Here is a 15,497-nt window from a genome sequence, read left to right on the forward strand (position 1 = left end):
TGTGCATATACATATAATTAATTACTTTTAACACATTTTCTGTCCATCTTTATTTAAATAAATAAATAAAGCTTTAAGAAAATCAAACAAATATGTAATACATTACCGAATAATTTTATTTTGTTGTTTCTGTATTTTTTTCACTCTTAAAATACCACCGGTATGATATATCCGAATAGTATTAGTTACAAACAACACAGAATGACATGTTGATCCAACAAAAGTCCTATTAAAAATAAAAGGACTTCCGAATGAATCCTACACCTTTCGCACACGATTCTTGCACGAAAGTCGCACGTTTCTCACACGCTTCTCGCACGCTCGCTACACAGTTTGCACGAAACGCTTTGGAGCTTACACGAAACGCTGCACGGTTTACACCAAAAGCTATTCGGTTTGCACGAAAGGGTGCACGGTTTACACGAAACGAAAAGCGCACGAAAGTCACACCCTTTTTGGGGGTAGTATCACGTTTCAGGGTCTGTATATACTAGATTTAACTCCTTCATTAACATTACATTAACACTCTTATCATTGTTTTTTTTTTTAATTATTATTATTTCTCTTCATTTTGTAATGAATAAGAAAAAAAATAAAATAAAATAAAATCCAATCCATTAAATGTCTTATTTTTATGTGGGCTTCATATTTGAGATTTGGTATGATACAGTAAATTATTTAAATGAATTTAGATAATTATCACTTTAAATATCATGTGTAAATACAAATTATTTCATATTTCATATCTGCAGAAAATTCAACACAATACAGGTACAGGGAGAAAGATTTATCATCTGGACCCGTTATTACTACCAAACGTACAAATTTAATAATTTTAGTAACTATCATAGCTGCAGCACTTGTATTTCTTTTATTTTTCAATTTTAACAAAAAGTCTCCTTATACATCGAAAAACCAAACATAATGTACCACAAAAACAAATAAATTATCCTTTCTTCAAAAAAATCTTTTGATTTTTATTCATTCACTGCTTAATTCATTAATATCTACATGTAAAATTAATAGATTTTCACTAGAGACACTAAATCCTAGCAAATACTTCCATGTGTAATCGGGATATGTTCTCCCTGCATTGTTAGAATGCCCCCTGGTTATATGGGTGAGAATTGCTCACTTAGGTGTCGGTACCCGGGATTTGGAAAAGATTGTCAAGAAGAATGCTTTTGTAAGATTGACTATTGCGACTATCGGAGTGGATGTGTTAACACCATATTAGGTAAATATTTTAGATGATCTACAGTCCCTGAAACGTTCTACTTTCCCACCTGAACGGTGAGCGAACGCTGAACGAACGGTGAACGAACGCTGAGCGAACGCAGAGCGAACGGTGAGTGAACGATATGTGAACGCTGAACGCAACTTGGTGAACGATGTGTGAACGGTGAACGGTGAGCGAACGCAGAACGCGAACGGAGCGCAAACGCGAACGCAAAGTGAACGGTGAACGAACGGTGAACGCAAGATGAACGATATATTCGGAATGCCTCTGATCTTTTCCTTGCATTGAAACTATTTTATTGTTTTATAATGTCAGGTGCCGAAAAAAAAAATCAATCAATCAATAATAAATAAGTAAACCAATAAATGAATGAATAAATAAGTCAATAAAATAAATTCTCCAAAATTGTCCTGAGAAAGACGATGCATGCACATTAAGTTTTTAATCACACGATTTTTATCGCATTAAAACATTGCAATTGTTGCCGAACGCTGAAGTATAAGAGATATTTTTTTTTAGTTCGAAAATAAAAATGTTTATTCTTATTTGATAACAAATCAGAGAAAACTTCTGACTTATAGAATGAATTAAAGTGGTTCTAACATCCATTCATATATCTCCGTGTTAAAGCGATTTCGTGTAAAGTAATGAAAAAAAAATTAATAACAAAGGTCAGTGGACGTTTTGCATCTATACGCTCGTATTTTAAATTTTTAATACAATAATATATTATGTGTCATTTCTATTTTTCAAAATGATTTATTCAGGCCCGTAGGAAGCAAATTCGTTTTTTTTTTTTTGGGGGGGGGGGGGGGGAGGCACAGCCATACATTTTCAGTTGATAGTTGAGGGGGCACTACCAAAAATTTCCTGACAAGCAAAAAAAAAAAAAAAGGTCATCAGACTTTTTATTGTGGGGGGCACAAGCATATAGTCTATGTTTACTATAATAATCTATATATCGGCAAATTATTGGGGAGGGGGGCACGGCCCCCCTTGCCCCCCCCCCCCGGTTCCTACGGCCATGTTTATTGAGCAGACTTCTACATTTATCTGTAGATGGCCGTGATTATACTCGGACAAGATAATACAAAGATACATATTCATATCATTTGTTATAAATTCAATTTTCAGAACTTGATATTCAAGTAATATGCTGTTATTGTTTTTATTAAACAGACAAATGAGAGAGAGAGAGAGAGAGATTCCGTTTTAGCCCCCCCCCCCCATTTCAGGCTTCACTAAATGTTTGTACCTATATCAAACAAAAACTCTGAAATTTTTTTCTAAATATATCAGACAGTGAAAGTAACTTTTTTTTTTTTATCAACAAATCATATCCATTTGTTTGACAGTCATACTCGTTTTTATTTTCCTGCTTCAGGATCACACGAAGTCCACGTGCTTGTCCTGTCAATCAAAATCATTCGACACTGTGCAGGTGTGAAAGTTTCGTCACATCGAAGACGAAGTGCGAGTATTTCCTACAAGTTATAACATTTATTTTATCATTTCTAGATTTGATTCCAACATTTGAATAATAATTGAATAAAATACATTGGGCATTAACACTTTAAATTTGAAACATACTCTCTGCCAATTCCAAATACCACCGCCGACACGTGTACATTTTGAAGTACTATTGTTTTGTGACTTTTTTTATGCATGTTTGTTTTGAAACTGAATTTTTGTTCTAAAAAAGACCTTAACTTTTTTTTAAAAATGTTAATTAAAATATTCTGAAAATACAATACCACAGGGGCTTGCTCCCGGCGTGTAATAATTATTTATTAAAAAATATCATATACGGTAATACTAAAACATCACGTTTTCGTATTACCGTATATGATTTTTTTTTTAAATAAATAATTATTACACGCCTGGAGCAAGCCCCTGTGCAATACTGAATAAGTAACCGATTTAGGGGGAAAAGGGGGGGAGGGGTATTAATCATATCGAATGGCAAACATATAAAGTTACGGTGAAGAAAGATTTTTTTCTCTATAACTATAGACTTTACATATTATAGTAGAGAAAATTCTGTAGTGCATTACATTTAAAATAAATATTTCCTTTAACCACACTATCAATTTAATTCGCTCCAAAGATAAAAAATTAACACGATATCCGCAGTACTATGTATAACTCTCAGAACTAGTTCTATCATATTTTCTGTAGTAATTGAAAAAAAAAAGTGTTAGAAATAAATATTTTCGTAATTTTGCTGCGTAATTATTTGACTTGAATAATTATATCTCCATTAACGATTTGTTGTCTTTAAAAACAACAAAATGTTGCAGTGTTTGAAGTATTCGCACATTGCCCTTAGTTAAATTTAATATTTCAGCATCGCTCTACATAGGTACAGAATGTGCTTATAACAACATTTATTTTCCAGAGTAATTTAATAAATAGCCTAACAGCTAAGTTAGAATAATAAAAATATATATCGTTGATATTTTTCCCCATGAAATAATGATTCTTCAAACACGATATGTTAGTTATTAAATTAAAAAACCTGTAACTCCTAACCTACAAAAAGATAAGTCCTTTCACATCGGAGTTCCGAATGACAATGAAAACTGAACGATAGGTGAACGCTGAACGCAAGGTGAACGCAAAGTGAACGGAACGAAGAGCGAACGCTGAACGCTTTGTGAACGGTGAACGCGAGCGCACGGTGAACGGTGAACGCAAAACTGTGAACGGAGAGCGAACGGTGAACGCACGGTGAACGAACGGTGAACGCACGCTGAACGAACGGTGAACGAACGGTGAGCGAACGGAAAAATGGGAAAGTAGAATGTTTCAGGGACTGTATACTACCCTGTGCTAGATTTAATGGTTTCCTTTATGTTTTCGCAGTATCAAATTTGAACTTTTTCAATGCCACATTTAAATAACATTTACATGTCATATTAAATAAGACACCTCTATTTTCACTGCTTAATATTTTGAAATATTATAAACTTTAGAAAAACAATTGTTTAGAGCTTCGTTAAAATATTACAGAAACCTGCAAAATTTGTTTCATTATTACAGAAAATATAACATTTGCCATTGCATGGGATTTGTCACGCAAGACCGGAAGTAAAACTTCCCTCTCAATGTTTACAAAAATGATGATAATAACAACAGCAGGAATCGTATTCTTTTTATTGTTCATTTTAATAAGAATGATGATAATCCATCGAAATACCAAGGATGCCTTGGCAAAGACAAATAATCCTGCTACTCTTGAAGGGAATGATCAAAATACAATGGATAACGTAACGTCTGAATGTATAAGTATTCCCAAAAGAAATTCACCTAAAGCAGACATCCCTCTTGCTTTTGCTGGAACTGAACAGCATAGAACGGAGAACGGAATTTCTCTAAACGTAAAAGGACGTACGGAGAAAAGGAATAAGGGGACAGTTAGAAAAAATATAGAGGTACTGAAAAAAACAGGTGCAGACAATGTAAAGAGTCACACGTACTCTACTTTTGCAAGCATAAGAAATGAAATTTTGGGGAGTTCATCTTATGACAATTGTAAACGTCATTATAAATAATTTCTATTTAATAATTAGGAATTGACATAGGATCTCTTAATGGGTTAATTAACTCAAGCTATATCTTTATTTTATTGTACAATATCATTAAACAGGATTTTTGTGTTGAATTGTGATGTTGTACATGTATGTATTAAGAAACCTCTTAACATAACATCTTTTTCTCTTAATTGACATTCAATTATTATTATTTTTTTTAAACATAAACTTAGTTACATTATTTATTAAACAGTGCATTTTCGTTTATGTAAACAACAGTATTTTAAGATGTTTACAGTCTCTCCCACGGTACCAAGGACCTCACTTTTCGCCTCATATCTCAAAATGAATAAATACCTTGGCCTTCAAACTAGGTTCGATCGATAGATCATTTATTCCCCAAATTTCCTGCATTCATCCGAACACTGGAGATCAACCAGAGTATTGACACGGCGGCAAATTCAAATTCTATGGGGATTTTTTTTTTTTTTTTTTTTGTAAACTCGTCCATTAGCGTCAAGATCACTGGACAGGGATCCAGTTTATTGAGGGAATAGTTGTTCTTTCCAAATTAAGATTACAAAAATCCCGAAACTTCAACGACAGTAATTTAGTGTTATTTGGTTAATAATATAAGTATTATTTTGCGTTCAAATATATTTTGACGAATATCCTAAGAAAATGAGAAAAAATAATCCAAATTCAATGCTGTACAAGTTGTGGATATTTAGGTCACGCATTTCCACTAGAAACTAGAAACGGATGTTGACATGGTCTTGTTGTGTGTTATTTACAGCTTCATTTGTTGAAAACGTAGAAAGTTGGTAAGTTGCTGTCCTTTTCTTTATTTCATACCTACATACACCCAAGAAATAACTATTTCAAATGCTAAGAATAAGTCAGAAAGTGCGGATAAGTGCCCCATAATATACATGTACTACATGTCCAAGAAAGAAAAAAAAGAAAGAAGGAAAACTGACATTTTTATCATCTTATTTCAAATCAAAAAACTATTAGAAAAAAAAAAAGAAAATATACAAATACCCCTTTTAATTTTAATGAAAATGACTTTTTTTATCAAAAGCTGGTAGATTTTTATTTATTCATTTAAATGCATTGTCATAGCATTGTAGGTCGATCTACTTTCACTTTGAACACTTCATGCATTTGGCAGTCACTACCTACATGATCCATAAAAAGCAAAATTTTACATTTATGTGAAGTGTCAGCACCTTGACGAATCATTATACAGTTTGTTTGTTTTTTTTAACTATATTTATATTACAAATATCCAGGACAGTCAAGATTTTTTCTAAACTTTTTTTAGTTTTAATTTTACAGGGTCTTCTGTGTTTTAACATACAGTGCTACCAGATATTGCTAGGTGTATAAATATAAATAAATAAATGTTATATGTTGATCGATGCAGTCCAGATTTAACTATATTTCAAGAGTTGCTTATCTACTGCATGCTTTGCCCAAGATGAATATATGATGGAAGAAAATGACAACATAATTATCCACTTAAATACTTGCATTGATAAAATTGCATGGATATCAAAAGATGCAACATTTCACCCAGGCACAGTGCATATAATAATAATAATAATAATAATACGTTATTTAGAGAAGGTAGCCTGATTAGTGTGACACACTATTCTTCCTCAGGGCCTTCTAGTTACACCAATATTACATCAAAGTAACAAAGATTAACAACTAGCAATTGAGATATAATGCACAAACAATGCCACATGATAATTCTGATAATGATAATAATAATAATAAACAAATATATGATGATGACAAATAGATTAATATACATTTGTAAGATTTGACACAATATACATGTACAAAAGATATAAATCAGAGTAATGAAATTCTATTGTTGAAGATATATTTTTCTATATTTCGTTTTAAGAGTGACAGAGTTGGTGCACATCTTAAATCTAAAGGCAAACTGTTTCAAATATGAACACCAGAATATTGGAGGGAATTTTCACACAAAATAGTTCGATGTTTTGGAAAGCGAAGGTCAAAATCAGATTCTGAACGTAAAGTGTAAGCATTAGAAGTTTGAAAAAGAAATAAATCTTGCAGGTAAGCAGGGCTCTGATTGTTAAATATTTTGTACAACAAGACACATTTGTGTAAAGTTACTAAATCAAAAACAGATAGCCAGCTTATTTTTTTTTTCAAATAATGGAGCATCAGGGGCAGCATCAAGAATAATTCTAGCGGCCCGTTTTTGAAGCTTATGAATTCTCTCCAAGTATTTAGCTGGTGCATTACCCCAGATAGTCAGACAATAATTAATAGAAGGCAGGATAAAGGCATTATAAAACAGTTTTCTAGTTTTCAGAGGAAGAAATTTCTTGATTTTTCGCAAGGTATATAATTTATATGTTAAAGATTTGTAGACTGAGTCTGAATGGTTATGAACATTTAGTGTTTGATATATATGTGCCCCAAGTAGTTTTTCTGTTTCAACATTGTCAAGGTGTTTGTCAGAGACATGTAAACTGAGATTTGGATTATTTAATTTCCATTTTCTCTGTTGAGTTCCAATCAACATACATTTTCTTTTATCAACATTTAAAATCACTTGATTTTCTTAACACCAATTTTTGATATTTTCTAAATCAGAATTTAGAGTTGTTTCAATACTCAATATATTTTTCTCATAAACATACAGGGTTGCATCATCAGCAAACATATCAATTTTTGTATGACAAACATGTAAGGGAAGGTCATTAATATACAACAAAAACAATAAGGGGCCTAAGATAGCTTCCTGTGGCCCTCCTGCTGTGACAGGTAGGACATCAGAAGATGATGTACCAATTTTAAGCATTTTGTCCTGTTATTCAGATACGAGTGAAACCTTGTTAAATGACAATTCATCAAAGTTGCAATTCTTTAATTTATCTATAAGAATGGCATGACTCACTAAGTCAAAAGCTTTTCTGAAATCCAAAAATGTTATGCCTATGATATTATCTTGATCCATAGCATGCAACGAAGCATCAGTTAATTTAATAAGTGCTGTTTGACAAGAGTGAAATTCTCTGAATCCAAATTGAGATTTCGTTATAAGATCAAAAGTTGAGGTGAAATCTCGCATTTGGTTTGCTATGTGCTTTTCAATTAGTTTAGATAATGTTGGTAGTATAGAAAGGGGACGGTAGTTACCGGGGTCTGATTTGTTGCCCTTTTTATATACAGGAGTGACTTTTGCTTGTTTCAACTTCGATGGAAATACTACTGATACTAGCATTAATTAAATGAGTGACTGATTTACCAATGATACTAGCTGATAGTTTTTGGAGACGAGGTCCTATCTAGTCAATGCCTGCTGATTTATTGACATCAGTCCCGTTCAACAAATTAACTTTTTCATTTTCACTAATTGGTGTAAGGCTAAAAAAGTTTTCATTACCAAGTTTAGATTTTGTGAATTGTCTCAACAATTCTGGGTTCAATCGGCAGTTTGGATGATTAAGTAAAAGTTTACTTGAAATTCCTGTAAAGTGTTCATTAAAATATTAGCAATTTCCTGTGAATTGTTCGTTTCAGAGTCATTATGAGTGATATGAGTAGGAGTAAAAGTTTTAGAATTAGATGTCAATTGATTACGATATCCCCACATTTCTCTAGAATTTGAACTATCTTCGATGGCTGATCTGTAATACAAAGTTTTTGCATTGTCAATTAAGAGTACAGCTGTATTTCTCCATGCTCGGAATTTTTGCAAAATGCCCCTTACAGTGGTAAAAATCGCGTAAATGTCTGCCTCATTTATTTCCTTCGTTAGTTATTTTGGTCTAGTTTCATTTTTAACTCTTTTACATTTAATTTTTTTTTTTTATCAAAAGATGCGGATTATGTTGAGCCCATTGCAGTGAACATGAACCAATCAAACATGTCAAAGGATTACCAAAGGGTATATACTAGCCTGTAAATTTTGTACATGTATATATCAAGATATATTACCGATTTCCATCGGAATAAATATTACTTTTTTAAATATCTCCTTTCAAAGAAAAAGTAAAAATCTCTCCAGATAACTTTTTTGCATGTGTAAAACCATACATCATGAATGTTTGGAACGTAATATTTCTCTCAGGATTTGGTATGGTTCCATCGTTGTTTTTATTTGTTTTTTTTTTTTAATATAATAACTTAGATTAAATGAAGTGAACATATCACTTTTCTTTGATTCATTTGTTTCCTGTTGGTTAAAATTTTGACAGAAACATGAATTTCTCGCTTTCAAAGGACAATGCTCTTTTGTTTTGTAGCTGAAAATGATTAATTGTATCTGAAAGGTGTCTGAGTAGCAGAGCTTTACTGCATTTTTTCCCCATTTCATAACTTTTCCAACCATTCTGCGAACGTCATTGACTGAATAGTTGCATGCTGCACGTTACTGCAAAATAAGTTCAATTCTGAGTACACACTTTTACCCGACGAAAAAAGAATCATGATTACTTAATGAGGTGTGGAACGAAAATAAATATATGTGGCCATCAATTTTAAAACTTGACATGAATGGTCATAGTGAGATCGATGAAAGGAACAAAAAATAATACAATGTAACTGTTGGGGATTTTGAGCCACAATTACAACAGATAAAAATTGAATCTAATTCTGAAGGATAGTCCAGAAGAAATCAGCATGGTAACAAATTAATTTTCATGCAGTCTCCAAAATTAGATAAATTATATAATTAGGTTGAATGTAAAAAAAAAAAAAATGTCACTTTTGATCAGGATAAATTAAAGTAATTATTGATAGTTGTTTGCCTATCCTTGAACGCCATAAAATGCAATAATAAAAAAAAAAAAAAAAAAAAAGAAATACTGAAAGCAATATAAACTTTCTAATTTCTATTGTAGGGATTCGGTAAAAAAAAAAAATCAAAAGGCAGCCTATGAGGATTTGTAATGTGTTTTCAAATCTTGCCTCTTATCATAAATGTTGAAAGAATAAAACAATTATTTAATATTATACTTTACTTGATCAAGGTATAATTTTAAAACTCAAGGCATGAGGAAAATCCTTTTTTGAAGTTAAGTGCTTAAGATCTTATGAATCTTGATTTCAAACCATTTAAAAATCTTTAACAAAATATTGAGCAAACATAAAGTAAAAAAAAAAGGCCAACTAATTTTTCCTTGATTTTTTCGTTTGTCCTATCTTGACAAGGGACACAAGACAGATCTTACAGGTCGACGGGGCATGCTCACTCACCTGTGTAACTTATACCCACTTTTCATTTTAGAGGTTTCGTTTGCTCTGCGAAAATCTACAGGGTTTGTTTGGACTCCTGTTTGTAAGCTTCACACTTCATTGACAAGAGAAATTGTTTTGTTCATTAAAAGATGTCTTTAAAAGTAAACATGTATTGTGCAAATGCTAATGCACATAATCTGAAATGTAGCAAGGGTAAACATCTGTGAATGTCAGCTGAAGAAACATCTTGTGAAAATAAATACATTAGTAAATGATTCCCTGTACATTAAAAGATATTGAAAGATTTGATTCTTTTTAAAATCAATGACCAAACGCAGAATGGAAAAAAAAAAAATCTGAATCCTGTGTGACTTGTATAACAAAGAACGTAAAGTACAAAGCGGTGCATTTACAACTAAAAGTTGACTCTTGAATTGAGAAAACAAATTAACCAGCTACTCATTTGTCGATATGTCACATATTAATTGAATGACTCCAAAGAATGTCCCACGATTCCAATATTATGTGTTTACATTTGTTTTGTTTTAAATCAATTCTCTAATTTCCAGCATTCTTTCAATCAATTAAAGAACAAGGAAAACATACTTTATATGTAGCAGTGAAACCATCTGTGAAATGTTCAAATCACTTTATATTGAGTGATCCCGGCATGTGTTCAATGATTAGCATTAGTACACAGAAAAAGGCGTGAAGGTCTGTAAAATTCTGTTCATGGAACACTAGAATACAAAATTCTCAAACAAAGTTTTGTACAGGAAAATATAAATATAACGGGAACTTTTCCACATTTTTATCACAATTCACATTTAAAAAAATTACTATAGTTAACTGCAATGCAAAAGTAAATACTTTGGTGTACTTTAGTGAAATACAGATTACTTAGCATCTCTTTATTGTTACAATGGGTTTTGAATGATCATAGTTTCTTGTCAAAAACAATATACTTAAATATATTGAAAGATAATACTAAGAAACGTACTGCTTGATATCAAGGTTTTTTATGTATAAATCTCCAAGTAAAGGTTAATATCAAATCTGTAATCCTTTAAATGACGAAACGGTAAAAGGTTAAAAAAAACATATTTAAGGGCTAATGGATGAAAAATAAATGTTAATCTTCATTCACGTTTTCAGATATAATATGGCAAAGTCCTGATGATTGTTTTGTTTTGAATTTAACTATATGTTATACTCTTTGAATTTACCAGAGAAAAGTTAACAGCACCATTTTGTGGAGCGAAGAGCTCTTGATAGAAGAGTCGTTATTGAAATTACACAAGATAGATCATTTTACACGCGAGAACGGAATACGCCCTGTTTTTTTTTTTTTTTTTTTTCTTTTTAAAATCAAGGAATAAAAGTAGTTGAATAAATTGAAGTTTTAACAGTTAATAGTTATTAAAGTAATAAAGTTTATGAAGATCAGTATTAAAATCTAAAACAGTATACCACTGCATACAAACTACATTTACAGAATAAAATTTGCAACAATTTTTGCATATCATAGTTAGGTTTCTTCTTTTGTGAGAAATGCCTTTACAAACATCACATCTTATTAAAATATAAATGTTTAAGCCTAGTTCATTATTTTACTAAGTGTGGAATCATCAAAATTCGTGGTGCCAATTTTCGTTTATTGCCTAAATTATACAGGTTCATGGGCCCATGAACACTTGAATGTCGTCAAATAACTTTTCATACTAGAATATTCTGCCCGTCTTCTTGAATTATGTATTTTTTTTTTATTACTGAAAAGAAAAATTATGAAAATTTGAAAAAAAAAAAAATATAAAGTAATTGAAGAAAGATGACGTTGTTGATACATTTTCATCTTCTTGTTGAAAATTCAGTGTTTAGGCATTTGTGTAGCAAAAGCTGTGAAAGAAAGAAAATGCACACAAATAAAAGCAAACATTTGTCTGGAAATCTGACATTACTATCAAATTGGCATATATAAATGAGTTTGATTTAGAATAATATGTCAATTTTGTATTAAACAAAACTGTTACAATCTATTGATACAATTTCTATATGTAACAAATAAAGGAATATCGAAGAGGTATTCACTATATGGAGAGAATAAAACCTAGGAAGTTCGTGTGATGTTCAATTTGGACTCCGTATTGCATTGTTATCCTCTCACCGGACACTTAAAAAATATACCAAATTCTAGAAATTCTATTTTTTTGAACGTGGAAACATTTTTATTCCTGTTGTTGATTCAGAACAGACAAGGGAGATAAATGTGTTATATGAAATGGATGTGCATTTATTGCTTTTTTTTTTTTTTTTTTTTTTTTTTTTTTTTTTTTTTTTTTTTTGAATATTAGGCATGCTAAATATATTTCTGTTTTAATTTAAAAAAGTTACTTTATAACACTTTGTATGTCTCTTTACTGTAACATTTTTTTTTTCACAATAAAACAGTAATAGCTCATAGAAATATTTGTAGAGAAAAACATTCATTTTATCCATTATAAGTAAATATATTTAGAAGCACTTGAATGAATAATAATAATAAGTTATCGAGCACTTTCAGTACAAGGCATATTAAAAAAAGTTCAGTAAAAAAATGTCCCCGTTTTCCTACCCGGTCTAATTAGTTGGGTGCAATGATTTTTGGCATAAAGTAACAGACCCGTCTGACGCGGTATGTCTGTCCACCATATTAAAGTGGTTTGGAAAGGAAATAAAACAAAAGTTTACTAAATTTATGCACTCAAGTGCAATATAATGTAAATTTGTAACATTATCTGACTGGGATCTTTATCAAGAAGAAATTTTGGAATGGTATTCAATCTGAATACAAAAGTAAGATAAAAGTGATTAAATTTTGATAAAACGTCTGTCAAGGAAGTAGATTAGTTCACTATATCTCCCATAAAATGCAATTGAATCACATTAGCAATATTAAAATTACTTAGTCACGTGAAAAAGCGTACTCACAAAGTATATAAGGTTTAGTTTGAAATACTGATAGTTATAAAACTTATATGCAGTGTAAACTTGAACATGAACTTAAGAAAGATTGTTTTATTCTCTCTAACATTTATTTATCATATTAGAGCTGCCAAAGGAGATTGCAACCCGTATGTATCTGATCATTAATAACTTATGTATAGATTTCCAGTAGTTATAATCAACAATACATGTATCTATAGAACTTAAAGTATATTTTTTAATGCAATAGTTCGTGACAGCTAAAACTTTTTAAATGCCATACATGTTAATATCATCTGTTTCAATTTTGATAAATGTATACCTTTTCAACATAACTTTAAATTGTAGAGATCATGAAAAAAATTGCTGTCAAGGATTTTTCTTTGATGAGATTTCAAATGAATGCAAAGGTATTTAGAGAATTTATATAGGCATACATATTTTATCACCAATGAACTTCAATGTAGCTAGGTTTTCTTTCAAAGTATTTTGAAAATCAAATTAAAGTAAATTGTATACAATTCGAGTATATGTAAGCTTTTTGGTTATTGTATACTTAAAAAATCAATTAAAAAGAATAATAAAATGGAAATATACCGCTTTGCTTTGTTTTCTATATATTTCTTTAAACATTTATTTCAGTATCAAGATTTTCTTATCAAATGTTGAAAACCTGTTAAACTGTTATCTAATTTGACAGTCTGTGTCTTTATTTTATGCTTTATTCCTCTTTTGATATGAGTATGCACCGAACAGATAACAAAATTCAAGTTCATTAGTTGCATGTAATTATCTGACATTAAATCTCTATATTTAAAGAGTGCCCTGTGGGATACATGGGCCTCAACTGTTCCATGGAGTGTCGCTATCCTGGATATGACAGATTCTATCAGGAGCAATGTAACTGTTCAGAAGAGTTCTGTGACATATCAACAGGATGTCTTGGTAACTACCCTAACAAAAGTATACTATAGTTAACTATAGTTTACTTTCGTTAAATATAGTAAATTCTTTGACACTTAAGATTAGAAAGAAATTTTTTTAGGGTATTCCTGATAAAATGACTGCCATCGATCTCAATTCTTTTATTAAAATTAATGAAAAATGTCACAGACAATTTGTAATTTATTAATTATATATTATTTGTCTTTTATGGTCTGTGTATGAACGAAATATAATAACATTTACTTTATAAACAAACGTTTGCCTACTTAACTTGAAGAGATGAAGAGATACTCCCAGATAAAAACTCTACAGAATCTAGACAAGAGGACAACAATTCAAATATGGAGCCCACAGTAGCACCAATTCTTATCGGTGTTATAGCTTTCATGACGTTCTTGGTACTAGCTATTGGTGGAAGAATAATCTGGAAAAGTGTAAAACAATCTAACTCAAGGCTGGTTCAAGGACGGCAAGAGATACAGAGACTTGAGAAACAGTTGAATAGAAAAAATGATGGAAATGAAGGCACGAAGGAAAATCTTTACGAAGACATGGATGGACAGAATACAGAAGAGGGGGAAAGAAGATTTACTTTCTTCAGAAAATAATTACATTGACAAGCTGGCTTACCTAAAGAAAGAAAATAAATCTGACAATCGGGAATCCAATCACTTCTACGATGCCTTAAAATCACGAAAGCTATTCAAACTATTATCTGTTAAAAAAAAAAAGATAGATATGTATTTAACATGTATAATGGTTAGCAAATAAATAAATTAAAACTAAAAACTGAAAATGAAAGCAAAATAAAATTGCTTGTGCAAGTACACAATTATTTAAGATTGAAAGCTTTTTGTAAAACAAATAATTCCTAGTTATAGATCTTTTTCATTTGTTTATGTTGCCTCTCTCTCTCTCTCGCCTAAAAAGAATAATTTCATGTAAATAATTTAATACACAATGAATGAAAAATTTCAAAAAAAAAAAAAAAAAAAAAACGAACAAAAAAAAAAAAAAAAAAAAAAAAAAAAAAAAAAAAAAAAAAAACACTTGCCTTTGAAATTAAAGATAGAATGAAAATTTCAACATAACGTGGATATTTGTTTGTGTTAAGGTTATCAATCGATAATGGTTATGGACTTATTGTAGTATTTATCAGCAGGTTTTGATGTTGTGTCATACATGTAGCATGACATCATCAAGCTTTCATCTAACTAAAGAAAAAAAAGTACTATAGTTTACTATAGTATTTTCTTTAGGGTTAGTGGGGATCACCTGCAGATTTTCTGGAAAAATATCTGTAAGAAAAAAAATAGGTTTTCCAGCGGAATACCCCCTTCAGAAAGAACAATCTTTTGTCAAATTTATATATGGATCCTAATGCATAGTGTTAAGTGTCCTCCAAGGTCAGGATGTAGAAAAAAAAATAATAAAAACAAAATTTGTTTAGAAGTGGAAACTAGGGTTGGTGTCACATGCGGTTTAAAATAAAACTAGCATGAATATAATGAGAGTTTCAAAGTAAAATACATATCCCTGTCTATGTGATAACTTTTCTATCAAAGCAATATCTTATGTGTTATAGG

General features: G+C 30.8%; 1 protein-coding gene across 1 annotated transcript; it reads left to right on the forward strand.

The window, feature by feature from the left end:
- The first annotated feature begins 1,101 nt into the window (after window positions 1-1,101).
- On the forward strand, window positions 1,102-14,519 carry LOC133203997 (multiple epidermal growth factor-like domains protein 11). Its single transcript, XM_061339785.1, has 3 exons — window positions 1,102-1,237; window positions 13,786-13,911; window positions 14,224-14,519. The coding sequence occupies exons 1-3, from the start codon at window positions 1,102-1,104 to the stop codon at window positions 14,517-14,519; spliced, it is 558 nt and encodes a 185-aa protein (XP_061195769.1).
- The last annotated feature ends 978 nt before the right edge of the window (window positions 14,520-15,497 follow it).

This window comes from Saccostrea echinata, unplaced genomic scaffold (genome assembly GCF_033153115.1).
Source record: "Saccostrea echinata isolate AGI-Se365-2 ecotype Australia unplaced genomic scaffold, CSIRO_AGI_Sech_v1 ptg000052l, whole genome shotgun sequence".
Classification (NCBI taxonomy): Eukaryota; Metazoa; Mollusca; class Bivalvia; order Ostreida; family Ostreidae; genus Saccostrea; species Saccostrea echinata.

Coding starts and splice junctions, on each gene's coding strand:
- LOC133203997 (XM_061339785.1), top strand. CDS start 1,102: ATGCCCCCTGGTTATATGGGTGAGAATTGCTCACTTAGGTGTCGGTAC. Junction 1,238..13,785: donor ATGTGTTAACACCATATTAG/GTAAATATTTTA, acceptor CTATATTTAAAG/AGTGCCCTGTGGGATACATG. Junction 13,912..14,223: donor CATATCAACAGGATGTCTTG/GTAACTACCCTA, acceptor AAAACTCTACAG/AATCTAGACAAGAGGACAAC.